Source organism: Drosophila teissieri, chromosome 3R (genome assembly GCF_016746235.2).
Source record: "Drosophila teissieri strain GT53w chromosome 3R, Prin_Dtei_1.1, whole genome shotgun sequence".
In the NCBI taxonomy this organism is placed as follows: domain Eukaryota; kingdom Metazoa; phylum Arthropoda; class Insecta; order Diptera; family Drosophilidae; genus Drosophila; species Drosophila teissieri.
In genome coordinates this window covers 6,258,096-6,279,487 of record NC_053032.1, presented here as the reverse complement: position 1 = coordinate 6,279,487, position 21,392 = coordinate 6,258,096, and the positions used below count along the sequence as shown (strand labels likewise).

Sequence of the window (21,392 nt, the reverse complement as noted above, 5' to 3'; positions counted from 1 at the left end):
CAGAGTACGGAGAAGGGGCTGGGAACCAGGATTTGGGAACTGGGAACCGGAGCCACGCCACTCGGAAAACAATGAGCAGGCCAATGCCAAGGGCTTAAAGAAATCCAATCCATGCGGCTCAAATTGCGGCCTGCTCCTGGCAAAAAATGTAACGTTTGGGAATTGCTTTTATTTTCTCAATTTCAAGCTTTTGGGTTTACCTGGCAAAGGAACTGGGAATACGACTAACACGAATTTTAGATAATTTTTACTATTAGATGTGAAATATCTTGTGGTCAAATCGGCGACATTTATTTAATTCACAACAAATCTTTTTAATCTTGAGAACCAAAACAGAACTAAAATGCTTACGAATAATACGTGTATTATTAAAATATTAGTATTTATATTTATTATGTAAGCTATCATATGTTTGTACTAGTAAATTCTTTGGTGACTGCTTACCACGATTAAATTATTTTCTCCGAAAATATTCGGTAATATTAAAGATTTCCATTTTTCTTATCCCAATCCGAGTGGGTCCCTCAACTGAGACGCGCCATGTCAAACCATTTTTTACCCACAACAACTTTGCATCCTCCCCCAGATGACGGGGGATGTTTGTATTTCGCGCAGATATTTTTTTACATTTCTACATAAATGCATTTCATGTTTACATTTTTCCAGTGACAAGTGTCTGAATCACTGGGCGCTGCAGTCGGGATGACATATGGAGGCAGGGAGACCCAGCGACACGCAGCCGACAATCGATTAATCAGCGAAAAATAATAAGAAACACGTTCGCTCCTCCCCGCCGAAAATACGGACCCGCGACTACCCAGATATCCCGGAGAAGGAGATGCAACTGCAGTCGAGAATCGAGTCCCTGAATGCGGAACTAATGTAGCTCGAGCACTCAAAAAATGGGAAACTCCAACATTTGAGGCAGACAAATAAATATAAAGCAGCAGCATCTAAGGCGGCGCTATGACAAACATTTTTAGATGAATAAAACTTTGGGTAGAGTAGGCTCTACTGATGTATTTTCACTGGGCGGGGACAGGGAAATTGTTGACAAAGTCGAGGACGCTGAAAATAAAGACAACAAAGCCAAATGACTGACCAAACTCATTACAACGAAACTTCAAATTACCCAAATTAATCTAATTTCTGTGTGAACTGGTTTTGTTTGACCGTTGTTGCTTCCAATGTCAATGAGTTGAGAGGTTTGTCAGTGGGCAAAGTTTTGATTCTTCCCATCGTTCGACCCTCATTTGTTTGTTTGTTTTTTTTTTTTTGTGTCAATTTCTCGGACTTCTCTGTTAACACATTTTCCATATAATGGGGAATTGTGTTTGTCATTTGTTTGGCATTTGCCCGGGGCATTTGAATATTGAAAACAGATTTCACTTCCATTTATTCTTGGCCAATTTTTTTGTGCACACATTTAATTATATCTTAAACGGTTGCCCGGGTTCCACATCAAAGCTTTCTTCAGCTTTGACGAGCTGTTTGGGTGACAGACCAATGGCAAAAATCAGACAGTGATTCACTCGCTCTTTGATGTCAGAAACGCATTTAAATATTTAAAAGGTATGACAGCGTGACACGTACCTGTACATAAAGAAAATGGTCCATGATATATTGATACACGACCAGTCTATGAGAAAAAGTATGAATTCCCTAGAAACTTCAAGCTGAAATAGTGTTAAGGGGGTCGTCTACCCTCGCGCTCAAATTTCGGGCCTCTTATTCAAGGATGGATTGCAATAAAAATAAACATGATATTTGAACAAAATTTTTTTTTATCTGATTAATTAATGCTTAAACTCAAAGAATATAATAAAAACCGGATGACATTGTCGTGAAATTTTCCATTTGCGAGTCGTTGAATGCACCACTGCCGGTGCGACGAGGTCAAACGGTCGTAATGATATTTAACCTTCAGAACCTTGAAACAAAAACATTTTTTTTTACTTAATTTTAAGAACTTTGACTGTGGCATGACACAAACTTTTTTCAAAATTTGAAAATTTCACAAAATGGCAGCGATTTGAAAAAAAATTGCACTTTTTGACCATGTTTTCCAATCTAAAAGAGAATATAAAAAATCGAAAAAAAAATTTTAAAAAAAAGCTTGTGGGATGCCATAGCCAGATGCTTTGTGTATAAGTGACGCTTTACAGTTTTAGGATATCTTCTATAGTTTCGAAGAAATCTTGACGACCGTTTTCAAAAACACTACTTTTGGGAAAACGCGTTTAAGTTGAATGATAAACAGTCCAGGTATAAAAATTAGTTCATAATTGAAATATTTTCAGTTTAAATTTAAAATATTACAATTTTGTGTTGTATAATAAACTTTAAGAACAGACTGAAGCAAAATTATGGAAGTATTTTGTTGCATTATTATAAAATTATAATTAATTATAAATGTTGTAGTACCAAAAACAGTAAAAGCGGAATGCAACTAGAATTTAACATACAATATACAAATAGTGGACATTTTCCAACAATTTTCAAGGTAAGTAAGGTAAGTACAGAAGTAAGTACACGAATATCTAAGTTAAGAATACTTTCATTAAGTTCAGTCAGCACTCATCTTAGGGGCAATCTGCCGCCCTCCCGACTGCATCCAGGTTCATATCCATATAGCCTCGTCGCGCCGTCGTCGTCGTTGGCGTCATTATTAATTTGTGCCTGAGATGCGGGAGCGCGTGTCGGGTACATAAGTTTTCAAAATGAATTTTTATGCCTCTGCCACTGCGTCGCAGCTTCTGCATCTCTTAACCCTCATCTCTCATTTCGATATTTTTATTTTTTGGCATCGCGTGGCTGCCACTCACGCAGTCTGCCTATATAGCCCCCGGAGGCCCCTCACCTGACTGCTGTTATATTTGACATATTGCCGACATTGATAGTATGAGACGTTGCAATGCAATTTGTTGTGCTCGTCAACGGGAGTTGCTTGTATTATTCAACCGCCGAACGAGATACGCATTCGAATGGAAGAAGATCTCCTTGGCCTAGGCACCATATACCTTTTGGTGGATTCAATTTGGGCAGATGTTCTTATGTCCTATGTGGATTTGTGTGGGAGGAGACTCAACCAATGCTATGTATTTATTTTTAAAGAGGTTTTGTTTAAATATCGTGGGTTGTTTAAAACACTTAATATATAAAAATTAAATAATTTTGAGTTAAGTAAAAGTATTTATATTCATTCATTCTGTAATAAAATAAGATGAGCTGACATACATATGTACATATAGGTAAATATACTTACAAATCTCTTGAATGTTACTGAATTGAATATGCCCTTAAAATGGGCATTTCAACACGAGCATAGCGGTTAGGAATTGGTTCACACAAAACAAAATAGACATAATGGCATGTCTAACACAATCTCCCGATCTAAACCCGATCGAAAACCTGTAGGGCGACATTACACAATATGTGTCGAAGAACTCCCCGACTTCTATAGTTCAGCTTTGGCAAGTTGTGCAGGATACATGGGCGCAGATTCCCCCCAAACGTTGCCAAGACTTGGTGGGCAACAAAGTATTAGACCCCAATCAAAATATTAGTAAGAAAAATGAAGTTATTTCTAATTCATGTTGAATTTTGTTGCAATTTTTGTTGATTTTATCCATCATTATCATTTATTATCAAAACTATTGAAGAAAAAAAGTGCAACATTTGCTGAATTGTTTGAAATTAAGTACCTAATGATATGATAAAGAAAAGTTTTCCATTAAAAATGTAAATCATAGGATTTTCTATCTTAAACTCGCAGGTCATAAGCACTGCTATTTCAATGAACACAACTCTATAACATACATTTCAGTCGTTGCTTTGTGTCAAGTACAACGATTCGGCCATTACATTCAAGTCGGCCATTTTGCAAGTGCACCGAATGACTGCAATTAGTTGTTCCCAAACGAATTTCACTTTTCGATACACGGGATATGAGTGCGTAATTTCCTTGTTGAGGCAGCCACGCATGAAATGCAATTATTCACTTTCCCTTTCGCCGCCTGGATTTCCTCCCTTGCTCGGTCATTCATTCAGCCGATCGAACACTAATTACAAAGCAACATCAAAATAATTATGGCCACTTTGGTCATAATAACAGAAGAACAACTTCCACGTGTACCTGTGCTTGGCGGTAGTTTCTTTTGAGTCAGTTTGGATTTGCTGAAATTGTTTTCACATTAAAAACACTCTCACCCACCACAAGTCCTTTCAGCCTACCTGGACTCCGTTCGGCAATTAATACCTTTCACTCTGGCCCGTTTGATGTGCCTTGTCATTCCGACGTCCACTGCCTGTTGGCCATTTGTTTGTGTCAACGGCGGACCGACTGCCTCTGATGCTGCCACGGATTAGAAAGTAATCACGGCCGATAAGAGCCGTCCACCGGCGAGCGTCTCCGGGGACCTCAAGGTGGGCAGCGGTCAAAAGCGCTGCGTTCTGGCCAGGCTGGCAATTTAAATTACACTCGGATCAACCGCCCAAAATAATCCCACCCGTCGACACTAGAACAAAATGCATAACACACTTTAGAGTGTACACACTTTAAATGTGCTTTTTTATCTCTTGAATTAAATGAATATCAACTCAAGTAGGATTCTAAATAAAATATAAACACATTCCTCGGTTAATTGTTATTTCTGCCCTCACGACCTTACGCCTATATGTATACTTTATTGATAACATGTTTTACACTTTATAATCCTACAACGAACTTATTTAGATAATTCAATTTAGTCTACAAATGAATTCTTATAAAATTTGTTTGTTTTTATTACAAGTTTTAAGTCACGTTTCTTAAATAAGTGTTTGATACTTAGCTTTTATATAGAAAGCTGATTTTGATGACCTAATTATGAACATTATCCTAATAAAAGTATATTCTTTTCAGTGTACATACCGCCCACACTCGACTTTTCGTTTGGTTACAAATGTCCATTGGGACTTTGCTAATCTGTCATTCGCCATGATGTGCTCCCAAAGGCGGCCCTTCTGGATCGGTTCGGTTGAGTTTGGTTTGGAGTTTGGAAGGTCCACACATGTGCCCAGACAGAGATAGCGAAAGGTCGGGGAAGTAAGGGAGAAGGCGATGCAGGGACACCAACTGGCAATGAAAAAGGACGAGTGTTCATATAAATGACCAAAATGCCACGCACTGACCCAACGAATGCCCATCGCCCATCCCCTGTCAGATCTCACCCACTTTGCAGGCCACCCACCCATAAACCACCGCCCACAATCCACCCTCCTCCCGCAGGACTACTCCCATTGGCATCGACGACATGGCAGATAAAATGTTTCAATGTCCAATCGGGCAATTTGTCAAAATACTCGCCAATAGACATGCTTATTTCGTTTTTTGCCCGCTCTGTCCGAACAAAGTATTTACTTTTTGTGCTAATGTGGAAATTTGTTTAATATTGAGATGAACTTTAATGCTCGAGCTCAGCAAAAAAATCTTTGAAAATAAAAACAAAAACAAAAACATTGCTTAGAATACTTAGTAACTTAAAGGGAAAAATTAGCATACTAATCAAATTATAAAACGGATTACTGCTCTTATACTTTTATTAATTTTCACTTAGCACGGCATCAATTTTCCGTTGTCTTATGGTTCCACCCAGCTGGGTTGGCATGTCAAATTAAAAATACAAATAGAAAACACTTTTGCACCACTGAGTTATTTAATTACTTTATCCCGACTTGGGCTAACGTGAGGTAAGGTGCCAATGGAGCATATCAAATTCAATTCTAGCCAGTTACTCAACAGCCACGACTGCACACGCCGCCTCACATTGCCATTGTTGTTGTGTGTGGGCGCCAGGAGCTGATTAATCACCTGCAATTAGTCAGCATAATTTCCGCTAGATCATTTTGCATTGGCATTTGCATGGCCTGCATATACGCATGTTCGGAGCTGCCTTAGCGCACTGCGAGAAAGAACGAGCCATCTCCATTAGTTGTTATCAAATATTTTATGTCGAATTACAAAAATGCATAGTAAATTGGATATTTTATAGAAATATGTAGAACTTATATATGATAAAAAGAAATTTAACAAAAGAATTATGCAGTGTTTTGTTAAAGATTAATTACGGCATCGTTAGAATTAAATAAATAAATAACATAATTGTTAAAATAGTAATGTAATTGAACTCTGTTTTTGGTTGCAGTGTGACTTCTTATTTGGAAATTTGCTCAGAAATGGCAAACCCAAGTAAGGCCAAAATGTTACGAATTTATAAAGTATAGTGAATGCATAATATTGAAATGGCATTTCGCATACGCAGCGGCAGTTTGCCGAGCGGCTGTCGTTGTTTGCGATGCTCCTGCCCGCATCCTGAACGCATTTTTAGTTCCTGCTCCTGCTGCTGATCCTGCCCCTGCCCCATTTCATTCCCTTCGGAGAGCTGCGGACGCCGTGGCTGCTTTGTAACAGTCTGATTTTGACATTGACGAATTCCCCGGCATTTATCATGCACTACGCCCCTGAAGGGAGGCCGAGTCAGTAAAAGAAGCGAAAAGGATACTCTCGGACTGGCCCCGTCTGTGTGCTTGTGTCGGTCTTAAATGCCTACCATCTTGGTGGATGACGGCGATGACGACTGGCCCAAAGCCCAGTCAAACTCTGGTAGCATTCCTTTAGAGGTAAGGAACCCTCGATGGCGATGAAGTTTTCATTATACATATTTGATCCCCTGAACGTTGCGTGGAACAAATCCATATCAGTGAGCAGGCTGGGAAAACCGAGAAACCCACCAAGCGATGCGTGTAATTAAAATGTTTTAATCTATGAAATACATTCAGCAAACGGGGGAATACTATCATCTAATTAAATTTGATCCTATGATGTTATCTCTTTGCAAGCATTTTAGTTTGCGTATGTTATTTTATTATTCAAATTTAATTTTTGCGTAAAATTATATTAGAACATGTATAATAGGGAGTTACATATATGCAAACGGATTATTGAGCAATTTCATTACAATAAATAAAATGCGATTTTCTCTAGCAATTTATTGAACGATGAATTAAAATGGATAAAATAATAAATACACTTAATAGACCTATTGTCTCATTTACCTTTGTGATCTGAAGTTTATCATTAAAGGAGTAAGCTGAGAATAAAATTGAAATATCCACACCTACATAACTGATTGTAATCGATTCAGTTGCCAGAAAGACAGAGTCTTCGGCGGGATTCGGAGGATGGAAAAACCTGTAGAACCTGTAAATGGTTCCGAGTATTCTGGATCCCGACATGCAAACGAGCCAAATATTAATTGGGATGTCAATTTTAATTTTTCCCTTTCGTTTCTCAGAGACTTACATTTAACAGCTCAATTAATTGTGGGACTCATGTGACCAGGATGGTGGTTTCGAAGTCCGAGAGCCGAGATTTGAGTTATGCGATCAATTGGTATTATCTGAGGCCTGACTTGGGCGCATGTGACAAGCGGCAACTGATTCATTCGGGGACTATCGATGGTAAGAGGGATCGGTGAGGCGATAAAGATCTCAAAAGGATCTTGCTGACTGTTCTCTCTTTCTTTCTCTATAGCCCTCTTTTACTTTGTTGGGGCCGGGGAGAATTAATGAGCGCCATTATAGAGCGACAACTCTTAGTTGTGGTGAAAACGACTTTAAGTCAGTTTAAAATTGAATAATATTAATTCGCGAGATAAGGCGTGTGATCGCGGCCATTAATCAATTAATTAGTTTACCTGTTGTGCACGTATCTTGGCATTCAAGCGATTCGGAATGCAGCAGAAAAATGCAGAGTGAGCAACTCAATCTAACAGAATTATAATTGCCCAGGAAAGCCCTCAGCTCGGAACAAAACAAACCCAAACACAATAAAAGTTATTTCCCCTAGACTTCAGGCTCGAAGCAAAAAAGAAGCACGCCTTGCGGCACTTTTATTACATTTGTTCACCCATTCTCAGGTTGCTGTGGCTTTTAATGACCGTCGAGCAAATAAAAGAAAAATGTGGTTCTGATTGACGAATTGCGTGCGTATAATTGTGTCTTCCAGATATTGTTGTTTACTTGCGCCATATTTACTCAGACTTCGCTTTGTGTGTCTGCCTTGCAGGGGAAATTAAGGGGAAAGCGAGCAAAGTTTAATTGAGGAACAACTGTAGAGAGGCGCCATACAAAACTTTAGTCGGTTCACGCTCACGACTCACGCAAAACAAAACTAAAATGTCGGATATCTTTGAAGTTAAGTCTGAGAGTCCACCGGTTTCTGTATGTTTAAAACAAGTATTGTTTGCGGCCGTAGAAATACGTTCAATGGCCGTGATTATGAGGACTAAACGGGAAAGCTGATTACTACATTGTAGAAACTAAGGGAGAACCCTACAATATTTTAACAATTTAACATCATTTTATAAATATTATGCAACATTTTTAAATTGAAAGCAAAATCCAGAGAGAGAAGAAAATTTAAAATATTCTGAAATTATCCTTTAGTTTCTAAGAAAATGTTGCTGGTGCTTATATACATGTTGCCTTAAAGTAGCAACAAAGTATCAAGCAGTTCTCGCAAGCAGTGTCTATATGGACACGAGTTTTGGTTGTTGTCTTTGATATGAGCATGTTTAAAAGTCTTATGTAGATAAAGGATGTTAAAAATATTCGAAAATATCAAACTAGAATATTTCCTATTTGAAATCAGGGAGTATCATTTCAAATAGGAAATATTCCCCTTTGGACAAGAGTATATAACATATATTTAATAAAAACACACGTAGTCATAGAATAAAAATAATATTAATGAATCATGTTTAAATTAAACAATGCATTTCTTGTAGTTTTTCAACATTCCAACTATTTATAAGTTTTGGTTTTTCTTTCTGTCTTTTTTAAGTTTGTTCTTTTACGGAAATAAAAAAATCCCTCTGCACGTGTACAAAGGAGGTAAAATTGTAACGTAATAGCATCCATTTCTAAAAAAAAGAATATAACAATTTTAACTATTAGACTATCAGTTATGGAGATTTAGTACTAGCTTACGCGCTGTCAAACGTTTTTTCACACCTTGTCTAATACAATGAAAGCTTTTCTTCTTTTAGGAATTTAGCTTGGCTGTGCCATGGCCGTAAACATGCGAGTATAATGCGTAATATAGCTAAAGCTAAATACCGCCGATGCGGAGGAGGTGGTAGTGGCTCTCTACCTCTCAAGATGTGCTACGTCGAGCGGTGCCATCCGCTGAATCCGAGGATGCATATGCATCCTCACATGTTTTTCGTCGGCCTCTTTGACACGAAAATCCGCAGTGGATGCTGGCCCTCTTCGGTGCGGGCCTCGCAGTGCATATGTTTGATTAAAAATTAAAATTATCTTTTACGGCCCATTTAAAATAAACCGACCAGAGATTTCCTCGCAGTCGCTCTCATTTTCAGAATAACGAAAGCCTTTTCATTAGCTGGCGGGACAAGCATCAACAATAATTGAAATATGTTTGCAAGATTACTTTACTAAGATGCTTTCTTAGTTTTAAGAACGGTTGAAGTTTAAAAAAGATTAGTTTTATTCTATTTTAAGAAAATACCTATGAAATACACAGTTTTAGATAGTTGTAAGTATAATAAAAGACGCAGATCTGATACCCGTTACTCGGCTAGTGGAAGTGCGAAGGAGAATACTGACAGTTTTTTGCGGTTTGTGGGTGTTAGAGTGGGCGTGGCAAAATCCGTTTTGACAAATCGAGAGAAATTTACAAGACTAACCAAAATGAGAAAAAATATCAAATAACTTTTCTTAGTCTGGGCGTGGTAGTTTTGGTCGGTTTGTGGGCGCTAGGGTGGGCGTGGCAAAAATATGATTGCCAAACTGAGAGAAATTTACAATACTAATAAAAAAAGAAAAAATATAAAAATATTTTTGAATAGTGTGTTTGCGTTGCAGTTTTGGATTTGGTTTGTGGGCATTAGAGCGGGCGTGGCAACGTGGGACCACAAACTTGCGCTGCGCTTATGTCTTTTGAATCTCTATGCCTAATCTCAACCTTCTAGCTTTTATAATTCCTGAGATCTCGACGTTTATACGGACGGACAGACAGACGGACAGACGGACATGGCCAGATCGACTCTGCTATTGATCCTGATCAAGAATATATTTTATATGGTCGGAAACGCTTCCTTCTACCTGTTACTTACTTTTCAACGAATCTAGTATACCCTTTTACTCTACGAGTAACGGGTATAACAACTAAAACTGTCTTTATGCTCAAAATGAATTGCAAAGTTTATTTTTGGTTTGGCAAATGGCAGGGGAACAATTTTTATAATCCTCCATTTGAACGGCGATATCTGAAAGCATGTTTTACAAAAAGCCCGAATCAAACCCGATTCGTGTATAATCAGCTTAATCATAAATTAACAATAAAAATTCGTGGCCAGCGCCGTCGCCTTTTGCAGATTAATTAGTCAAAGCGACACGCCATAAAGCATTCGGTGAACTCATAAATCCCCCAGCCTCGCTGTGGATGGTTTGGGATCGCGAGTTCTCAGTGGCTGCGATAAAGCTTATTACCATATTGATGTTAACCTCTAGCTGGAGCAGGGTTTAGCAGTGATCTAGCCGCTGGCGGGCGATCAGGTTTAGTTTAGTTTTAATTTTGACTCTGAATTCATCGGAGCTAGACTCGGAGACTTCATGGAAAGTACAAGAAAAATAAACTTAGTTTATGCACCGGGAAAAAATGTATACTTGAATGTAAGATTCGCTAAGATTTTGGCAGTGAGAAGTATAAATATACATTTACAACGTATCAAAGCGACGGAGGGGCGCTGCTGTTTATCATACGGCTCGGTTCGCGAGAATATAGACGAGATATAGAAATGAGGAAATGTATAAATATTAGTGGATTTATTAGTAAGATCCAGTTATGTGTTAAATATAATATAATTGATTGCTTTAAGAGCGGCAGAAAGTCAAGATTGGAGATAATGGGACAAAGTCTATTATAGTCAGAACATAATACTCTGTAGGGGTCATGCAACTCATAGTTAGATCTACAATGATTTAGGATTAGGGTATGTAGTTTCTAGTGAATCTGCTTGGAACATAACAATTTAGCCGACTAACCAAGTAGGGACTATCAACTTCACCACGAATAAGCTTACAAATAAAAACTGTTCCAAGCTTTGTTCTATGGTTAGCGAGACGTTCAAAAGAATAAATACCTGTTTCTCAACAAATATGAGAGAAGCTGGAAGTTATTAAAATAAAACTAGATTCTTAGTATTAAAACATACATTTTTCCAAGTGTGCATAGAAATAAAGCATTTGTAGCGACATCTTATCGCGGTGGCCATATCTCAAGCATTATACCCTGCCGATCTCATTACCATTCCCACTACGTATATCTATTCCTGTTCCTACGACTTGGTCTGTGGAAATCGGTGGCATTTGCCGGGCCATTAGATCGGGCTGCCGTGTTGATATTGCCAGCCATTCGGAAATTGTTGATTTGGGTCACAATTAATTGCTTTTTGAGCGCCATAAATACATGGCCATCACAATAAAGGGCGCGTCAGCGGCAGCAACAAAAGTGCTGACCCCACGATGACTTGTCGAAGTCATTTTAGTATCGTTATATCAGGTCGATTATCATCTCATGTTCGGTGATAATATGACAGCTACGAAATTTTACTGAGACTTTGAAGTATGTGGGTGTTTCCTACCCTGGAAAGCATTAAGAACGACATAACGACAGGCTAATTAAAATATTTTTATTGAATTAGGGTACATTGGATGACACAAGTCCAATGTTATATTATAACTTCAGGATTGCTGATTTTACTTGAATGTTTTTTAATTCCATAATTATAAATATTTTCCCTCCAGCATTCTGTTTCTTAATGCTATATAATTAAAACAAGATAGAACGCTATAGTCGGGTTCCCCGACTATCTGATACCCGTTACTCAGCTGGTGAAAGTGCGAAAAGAAATTACAACACTGACCGTTTTTGGCGGTTTGTGGGCGTTAGAGTGGGCGTGGCAAAAATATTTTTGGTATATACATAGAGTTAAATTTACAAGACGAACAAAAATGTGAAAAAATGTCACATTTTTCAAAAGTATGGGCGTGGCAGTTTTTGGCGGTTTGTGGGCGTTAGGGTGGGCGTGGCAACAAGTTTTTCTGCAGATCGATAGAAATTTACAATACTAATAAGAAAATGAAAAGTTATCAGACATTTTCAAAAGTGTGGGCGTGGCAGTTTTGGGCGGTTTGTGGGCGTTAGAGTGGGCGTGGCAACATGAATCGACAAACTTGCGGTGCGTCAATGTCTCTGGAGTCTGTATGCTTATTATCAACTTTCTAGCTTTTATAGTTCCTGAGATCTCGATGTTCATACGGACGGACAGACAGACGGACGGACAGACGGACATGGTTAGATCGACTCGGCTATTGATCCTGATCAAGAATATATATACTTTATATACTCGGAAACGCTTCCTTCTGCCTGTTACATACGAATCTAATATACCCTTTTACTCTACGAGTAACGAGTATAATAAAGAACTAATAAAATGTTTATTTATGTCCGGAATTCTACAGAACAAAGGGCTAATAAAAATATTCAATTAGGGTTAATTTTTTGACAAATGTTTTTCGAATTCATTAATGTTTTTTCATAACTTGAGTATTGATGATCTTACCTGAATGCAATTATATTAAAATATTAAATTGAAAAAAAACTTAGAAAAGTACCATATACAACTCATGTTTGATCAACTTAAAGAAGGAGAATCAATAATCTTAAACCTTTTTGTATATTGTCTGTAACAAAACATCCCTTGACCAATCTAATTTGAATATCACGCTTGATCTAATGTTTTGGATTAGCCGCTCCATGTTTATCTATAACATAAGGATAATGTAATTTAATCCCTTCCAGCTAAAGGCTTATCCTTTGCATTCCGGTTCTGGCCTGCCGTGTTCCTTCCCCTTTCGCCAGGGTCGAGCCATTTGCGAATTTCCTACTATCTCCAGCTACTCACTTGGTCCGCTCCATCTCCTTCCTACTGGCTATAAAAAGGGCACGGATTAAGGATTCGGCAGCGGCGACTGAACGGATAATTCGCAAACCGACAATGCTGCGCGAACAAAGGTGTTTTGTTTTTATGACTTTGCAACTCCTTCGCCAGCTTAAGGCGGTAACCGTATGCTCGTGTTTGCGAAAGGATAACTTTACGATCGTTATGGCTGAGGCTGGTGGAAGGGATAGAGATGCAGACCAAGTAGTCCTCTGCGTCCGAGGTTTTTGAGGAGGCGGTACCTGACGGCTAAGTGGACACAATGGCACCGCCTATTCGCAAATGCGAGTTCTGCCAGCGAAGCGCTTTGTTTTGACAAAGGCGGGCTTTATTTTGGCTATTTAAAGGATTATGCTAAAGGATTGACTTTGCAGCCTTGACTGGAACCGGGTTTGCAAAAGGATTCCGCCCACAACGAACAGCCTTTCCGCGAATCTCGGGGCTTATGGCTAGCGAATGAGTTAAGAACCGACTCCAAGGACCTCTAATAAGGCGGAATGCGAATAAAACGGATAAAAAAGGCTTCGGTTCGCAGAAGGACACAGGAAGAGTTAACGTAACTCTTTCGCAATTTTCACGTAAATCTTTTACCACTTCTTGAGTTTTGCTTCTAGTTCCAAGGAAACGTAAGAAAAGGCATGTTGACTCTTGAAAAACGGGAATTGTCCTTGCAATTTTGTTTGTCTGAAGTCGGCTTATTGATGACTTTAAAGAATTTACGAAGGAACCAATAACATCCGGCTGCTTAGTGTTTGCAAAAAAAGTTTAAGCAACCATAATAACTGCATTACCTTTGTGAGGACTGTACCATATTGTATTTTGTACCTGTATATCTTTTTTCCTCAACCACTGTCGTTTATACATTTATGGGCTTATAATATAATTGCAAAAATGACTCATTTAAAGACTTATATTTAATTATTGTATTTAAAGGAAGGTGCGATATATTGTGCAAGGGTTCGTCCCGTTTTCAAATTATTGATCTTCCTATAATAACCCTTATTTCTGTCCTTACTAGATTTTAGAGATTATAGAATAAACTATTTTATAGCTAAAACTAAATTATTAAAAAGTCTACGTTTTATTATTATTGTTATACCTTTAAAGTTTTCTAAGAAATTTGCCCTAAACTCACATTGTTTCCGAATCATTTAATTCGTTTGCACAATAAAGCCATCGATACCTTAAATTTAAATCAATTCTAGCCGGCCTTTACTAAAAAATTGCTTATTAAAATTGCTTGATTAAAATGGCAGGGCCATAGATACATTTCACCACTAAGCTTGCCCAATGCCATTTTGCACCTAACTCTAAGGGGCCTACATATGCCATTTAGAATTCACCCACTGTCCAATTTTGTCTAATGAGTCGGATACATGGCACATGGATCCCTTTGCCTTTGATTCTGATTCTGATTCCGATTCCGATTTCGCATCGGGAACCGGCATTCCTTTTGCGTGGAGTTACCCATAACTGTCACTGGTGTGCAATGAAAAATGACCAATCAATGTCTCACTTCAATAGAGGAACGCGCAGCGGCGAGGGGAGGAAGAGAAGAAGGGAGCAGAAGCAGGGATGCGGTGGTAGATATGCCCTGAAGGCCGACCAGAATGTGACATTTTCTCTGGCGAAAAGAGTGCATTTTGTAGAAAATTCGGGGGACAGCAAGGGGTCGGGGATGAGGAGGACTGAGCCGAGGAAATGCAGCTGCTCGAATTTGCACGATTCAAACATTAAATCGTTTGCTTTTTGTATAAGTTCAGAAGTAATGTTTCGAACATGTGCTATTTATCGAAAATAAATCAAGAGATCTCGTAAGCTTCTCAGCGAAACATTTTTGCAGGTTTGCCAGTACTATAACACTAGTTCCATTTAAAGGTTAGGTTTAGACTTAAATATATAAAACAGCTTTTAACTGCTGCCATTTTATATATTACACAGTATGTAAATAACCAGAAGTTAAATTTTTGCGGCCAAACATTTTGAATGTTATTAAGGGTCGTAGCAATCGATTACATATCATTCCAAATCAGTTGAATTATACCCGTTACTCGTAGAGTAAAAGGGTGTACTAGATTCGTTAAAATGGATGTAACTGGTAAGAGGAAGGGTTCCGACCATATAAAGTATATATTTATATTCTTCAGGAGCAATAGTCCGTATGAACGTCGAGATTTCAGACATGCATATTCCAGAGATTTAGACTTATTTTGGCCAGGCATACTCTAATGCTCACGAGCCGCTTAACCTTAACTTTTTTTTGCCAATTTTTATTGATATGCCAAAAATAATATTGAACTTTCGCGTTGGCGCTCATACCAGCTGAGTAACGGGTATCTGATATCGAGGAACTCACCTATAGCGTTCTCTCTTGTTTAGCGGTCGAATTGCGCATGCCCCACATTGCGTAACACAGATTCCCAAATTATTGTTCAACTTGATTTGCTTAAATTCGATCGATTACTATATATTTTTAAATAAGAACTATATGACAGGTTTATCATAACTGATATCTGTACAAAAACATGTGTCAGTCTCCAAGTCTTTTGGCATTATCACTCCCAGCTGAGTGTGTTGGGCTTTTGTTTAGCCGCAGCTAATCGATCGCTAAGAACCCATCATGGCCAGCCACTGGGTTCCGCGCGCAGCAAGGCTCCTTTTCCTTTGCGCTGTCTTGCCTCTGCCTTTTGCACATGCGCACTCGTCCTTGTGCCCAAAATGTCCTGGGCACAGTAGGGAGTGCGCCCTCTACTGTGCAACTCATCGTGTCGCAGCTTCGTTCTCGGCTGTGTCATTTGCGTGTCACCAACAAATGGTCGAGAGAAGTGCGCTTCGGTTTCGTGGCGGTACGGCTTTTGGTTTCGCTCTGGGGAAGAGAGTATCTGAGCATCAGCGGACCTCAGGATAGATGGTAGAGGTCCTGTGGATGTTGCTGGTAGCTGCACTGCTGTTGGTACTGCTGCGGGTAGGCATCGTACTGCTGGTGGGTCTGCTGCTGAGGGTAATCATTGAGCAGACCATAACCATGACTGTGACCGTGACCGTGGCTGTGGCTGTAAGCGGGATAGGCGGAGGTGGTTTGGTGGTGGTGGTACATGGGCACTGCCACTGATGGTGTCCCGGTGCTGGCGGTGGTTGTGGCCTCCAGTGGCGGCAGCAACGCGGAGTAACCAGCACCACAATGCTCCGGGGAGCTCTCCAGCGTGCGATCCTTCTTCGACTTCATGCGTCGGTTCTGGAACCAGATCTTGATCTGCCTTTCGCTCAGGCTCAGGGCATTGGCGATATCGATGCGTCGACGCCGGGTGATGTATCTATTGAAGTGGAACTCCTTCTCGAGCTCCAGGGTCTGGTAGCGGGTGTACGTCTGACGGGTGCGTTTTGAGTCTTTGCAATCTGTAAGCATAAACAAAAAAAACATTGGTCAGTTCATGACTTTTTAACCTGTGAATCGTTTGAAAATATCAAAAATATATACAAAAACATATTTTCAATATTTTATAGGTGTATTTTTAGGGGTTGCTAATCATGTGTGACGCCTACCTGATGCCAAAGTCTCCTCGATGTGCGACCAATTGAAATCGCCGGCTCCATTCGGGGCTGTCACAATTCGATGATTGATCTCCTGGCCGACAGCTGACGAGGATTTCTCCCCCGGCGATTGGGGTGGCGTGCTGATGCCTTCGACGGGCGGAAGAGTGGTGGGCGTGGTTGGTGGAGGGGTGGCAAAGTCGCCATTCTTCAGTTTCTGCGTTTGGGACTGGGGCGAGTAGACGTCCAAGTAGTCAACATCCTCGGAGGCGCTGGGCGTGGGCACAGCCACGTACTCTTGTTCGAAGCTGGGGGCGGGGCTGGCGGCGACCTTAGAGATGACGGCGGGGGCCTTCTTCACCTGCTCGACTGTGGTGTAGAAGTAGTCGGGGGTGTACTTCAGCTTTTTCACGGGGTTAGTGAGCAGGGCCCTCAGTGTGCTGGGTCGCTCCTCCACGGCGGCGATTATGGAAGCAGCGTCTTCTTCGGCCTTACGCTTGGCGGCCTTGGGCAGCGGGGTGGTGGTGGTGGCTGGCACGGGCGGTACAGTCTGGGTGGTCACCTGCTCCTGGTTGTTGTAGTAGTAGCAGCTCTCCGAGTAACTCTCCTGGGGATAGTAGCCCTGATAGCTCTGGTAAGTGGAGCTGTTCTGATAGTAGGTGTTGCAGCCTGAGTTATCGTAGTAGGTGGGCGGCAGACTGTGGGGGTGATACATGTTGTACATGTTCATGTTGTCGGCGTAGCTGTAGTGGCTCTGGCTGTTTGTGGTGGCCATCTCGGATGTGTATTGCTAGATTGCTTCTCTAACTCTACGATGTGCACGCAACGCTGGTGAGTTTGCGAATGTGCTGGTCCTGCGACAGATCCTGCATATATAGCAAAATCTGAGAGCTCTCGGCACACGCTCGCTGTTATAGCGCATAAATATCCCTGCGCATGACACTTTGCCGCCTGCTGTTCGCAGCCACCCCTCTGGGGAAATGGCCTTGCAGGCACGGAGAGGGGAAATTATCCGAGGTCCTGGCAACTTTATCCGTACGGGGCCTACCTGCTGCGTGGCTTATTACCTACCCATCGCGCCCATTATCATCGCGACTTATCCACCCGCGCACTTCTCCTCCTCGGCGACCTTGAGACGCTGCTGCAGTAATTACGGCCATGAGGTGCCTACCTATGAGGTGCGCAGAGCGAGAGGGCGCGACTCTCAGCCGATCTCTCTCTAATTGCAATAATCATAAAGACATAAAAACTGTATACAGTATATGTAAACTGTTGATGAAAACGTTTCTTCGGCGCAGAGGCTATTTCCCCGACCCGTTTATGGTTCCCTAAAAATGTATCTGGATTTTTGCCAGCGCGCAAAACACCGAGGACTGGCTGGCAGTTGTTCCCGGAATCCGCTGCCCTTTCCCGCCGAATTTATTTCGTGGCACTGGCGGCCAAAGGATAACATTACGTCCGATCCCTGGGACCAGGACTACGCGTGGCTGAGGGTCGCGTGTTTGCGCTTTTTGTTTGCCCTCGTGGCCAAGCAAGTGCGCAACTCCCGATTTCCAAACTCACTCCTGTGCCCGGTATTTGCCTAAAAACCAACCAGACGCACTTCCCAAATGACTAGTAAACAATAAAAACGTTATGCCAACAAAAATATTACCAAAAAATGTAATATAATTTAAAAGCCAGCTGATCAGATCATTTTGAAACTTAACTAATATTATTTTATTTTTTACTTTGATTTCAAGTCTTATACATCAAACACTTTTTAACGTTATAGTTTCTAAAAGAGTTTATAATAGCCAAAAACAGCAACATTTTAAAAGTACAAGAACGGAATCCATCTTTAGATTGGCAGAACGAAGTTGCCGTAAAACTTATTATAACATGATTATGAATATAAAACTTGTACGATTTTCCAAGGTAGCTGAGTTATATAGCCCTCCTATTTTTATATTTTTCTTTTAAAATACAAAACATTTTTGAAAGTAGCTGGTTTGACCGCTATTTGCGGGTGTATTGGTGGTCATGGAAAAAATTATACATCAAATAAAAATCTGAATAATTTCATAAAAGTGTGGAACCGAAAGCTTAAGGCGGCTTGCAGGCGATGGACAGGGCTTGGCAAAAAACTGGCACAGTGTACTATGCACGCTTAATCTCAACTTTTTAGATTTTATAGTTCCCGAAATCACAGCGTTTATACGAACAGGCAGACAGACATCGAAAAACGAACGACTAGCGCCCCTAAGCCTTCCCTCTTCCTTTTACCTGTTACATTCTTTTCAACGAATCTATTCCTATATCAAATTTGCTTAGAACCCGGAGAACCCAGCGCAGCTTAATTGACTGCTAAAAAACAATCACTTCTGAGCCACTTTTGGTGATTACATGACTTTCTGATCGGCTTACGCGGCCTGGATAAATTTTATCAGCCACCCCCGTTGCACACCCCTAACATATCGATTGTTCTGACATATGTGTGCATGTGCGAATTCTACCCTTACCCCATCCACTGATATCCGCATGCGCTGGAAGATTCCATTGTTCTACAAAATTTATGGCGTTTTTCAGTTTGACAGAAGATACTGCAGCTCGCATCTCTCCGATGTCCTGTGATTGCTATATTGCCAGTGAATGTAAGCCTCCTTTCCGCTTTTAGAGTAGAATTTGCAATAAGGGTGTAGAGTAAGACATGCAACTATCCGACCACTTATGTTAAAAGTGGAAAGAAGCTAAAAACAGCTCTCAAAAAAATAAAATTCTTTCCAGACCGAATAAAAAAACATTTCCACTAATTAAAATAATGTTAAGGGCTAAATCTACTAGTTTTGACAAAGTCCTTGAATTTAGATGTATACTTTTGGATTATATTTTAAAAACTTGTTTTACCGTGCTTTACTTGGACGAAGTTTCAAAGATTATTTGGTTGAATTAGGTTTCATGGACATTGACCAAGAGTCTAAACTAATTAATGTAACTAACTTCAATTGAATGGTTAATTTTTGTTGAAATTAAATGATAGGCTTACGTGGCATAAAGCGTCTTAACTTTTTCTCTTCCGCCCGATTAGATTTCACAAATTCCTCTGTTAAGATAAACCCAAACCCAACACATGGCCATATAATATTTTGCGCACCCGGTTCTCCAAGGAAATGCAGCGGTCTCATGTCCAGGACCCAGGCAACTTTAATTGAGTTGTAAGGCCCACATGCGAGTGTCCGACCACAACACACCCCATCGCAAGTCCGCACCCAAACCCAACATAGAATGCGAATCCGGAGCTCGGCGCACGAACTCGTGCGTTTTTATTGTCGAATTAATAAATTACCTTGACAGTGAATCGGGACCATCCCATTGTGCCCGACTAGCTGCATGTCCCTTGTCCTTTATATCCTTTGGAGTTCGAACCCCTCCCCAATTTAGACCATCCTTCCTGCCGTCCTTTCGCTGAGCGCGTTGCACATTTTTGGCACTTCCACGGGGGTTACCAGCCAGATAGCTATCTATAGAGCTATTTTGCCGGCGGTTCGGTGGGTCGGTCCGGCAGACTTTTGATAAATGCACGGGAAGGTGAAACAGGCACGCGCCTGGAGGAGGCCAATGTGTTAATTCGCAGCCCTGAAATATATTCTGGCAGCAATCTCGTCGTTATTTTCCACCGAAGCAGCATTATCAGCTGCCGCGGGCCAAGCGATTCCAAAGTGACCAACATCATTAGCAAACTAAACTGCCAGAAAGTTGTATACCATCATCAGTCACAAATATTATTTATTATTAACTTATCACCATACCAAAATTGGACATAAATTGGAATGAGTGCACATTAGTATATTTAAAAGTTCCCGAAACACTTATTGCAAATATTTCTACCCATTTCCAATTAATAGTTGTTCAAGTAATTCAAAATATTTTAGCATTTTTATTAGTATAGAGAAGTCAAACAAGTTCGTAATGTGTCTCGTTTATGCAGATAATAGAGCATTGTCTTTTTATTGGCTTTTCGATTGGCGAGCCTGCTGATTGCAGCACATTAATACTTGAGGTTTCAAAAGCTTGTTAAAAGTGGCCCAATACAGCACCTGTTAAGAGTGGCAATGTATCCAAAATTCCGTACTTGTTCAGTGTCTTGTTTACACAGGTAATGACGTATTGTGTTTTTATTGGTCTATCGATTGTCCTGCTGCTTGCAGCACATTAATATTTGAAACTTCAAAAGCTAATAGAAATAGGCCAATACAGTGCATGCCAACAGTATGGCATTACATAAGATATCCCAATAGGAAACTCCAGTATCAGTTGGTCTCGGGACTTGTTTATTTTCCTAGCTTGAGAAAAACTACAATGATCACATGCTGGGGCCAGTTTCCTTTGAAGTTGCTGCTGATCTTCTCTGGGGGGATTTTCTCATTACAAACCAAATACCACATAAATGGGGAAGGGGTGATAAAAACAATCGACTATATCGCACTCATTATCAGAGTGAAGCAGGCGACGACCCGCTGGGAATAAAACAGTAAAGGGCTGAGAAAAATTATCAACAAACAAAACAAACAACTCGAGATTGGTGTAAATTCCCCGTACTATTCCGATACACCGTCTATATATAGTATCAGCGTCGATCAGTCTAATGTGGGTTCGGGGATCCCAGCGTGAGCTTTTCGTTGGCTCGGATCGCAGGCAATCAATTTGATTGCCTCAATCGGCGGTTAATTACTAGCGATGCTCGAGAATTATTCAAAATTTCGTTGGCGTCGTGGTATTTGTTTGAGTTAACAATTAAACTGCACGCAGATCGGA

The 21,392-nt window shown here is 40.4% G+C and overlaps 1 protein-coding gene and 1 long non-coding RNA gene across 2 annotated transcripts; both read right to left on the bottom strand.

Moving 5' to 3' along the window:
- Positions 1–569: 569 nt before the first annotated feature.
- On the bottom strand, positions 570–1,290 carry LOC122619663. The gene is made up of 2 exons (XR_006326090.1): positions 1,133–1,290; positions 570–1,068 (listed from the first exon to the last, which is right to left on the bottom strand). It is a non-coding gene; the product is annotated as an uncharacterized LOC122619663 (long non-coding RNA).
- A 14,252-nt stretch (positions 1,291–15,542) lies between these two features.
- Positions 15,543–17,373, bottom strand: LOC122619659 (segmentation protein fushi tarazu). The gene is made up of 2 exons (XM_043796716.1): positions 16,611–17,373; positions 15,543–16,463 (listed from the first exon to the last, which is right to left on the bottom strand). The coding sequence occupies exons 1-2, from the start codon at positions 17,371–17,373 to the stop codon at positions 15,967–15,969; spliced, it is 1,260 nt and encodes a 419-aa protein (XP_043652651.1). The 3' UTR covers positions 15,543–15,966.
- Between the last annotated feature and the right edge of the window lie 4,019 nt (positions 17,374–21,392).

Coding starts and splice junctions, on each gene's coding strand:
- LOC122619659 (XM_043796716.1), bottom strand. CDS start 17,373: ATGGCCACCACAAACAGCCAGAGCCACTACAGCTACGCCGACAACATG. Junction 16,464..16,610: donor CGAGGAGACTTTGGCATCAG/GTAGGCGTCACA, acceptor TTATGCTTACAG/ATTGCAAAGACTCAAAACGC.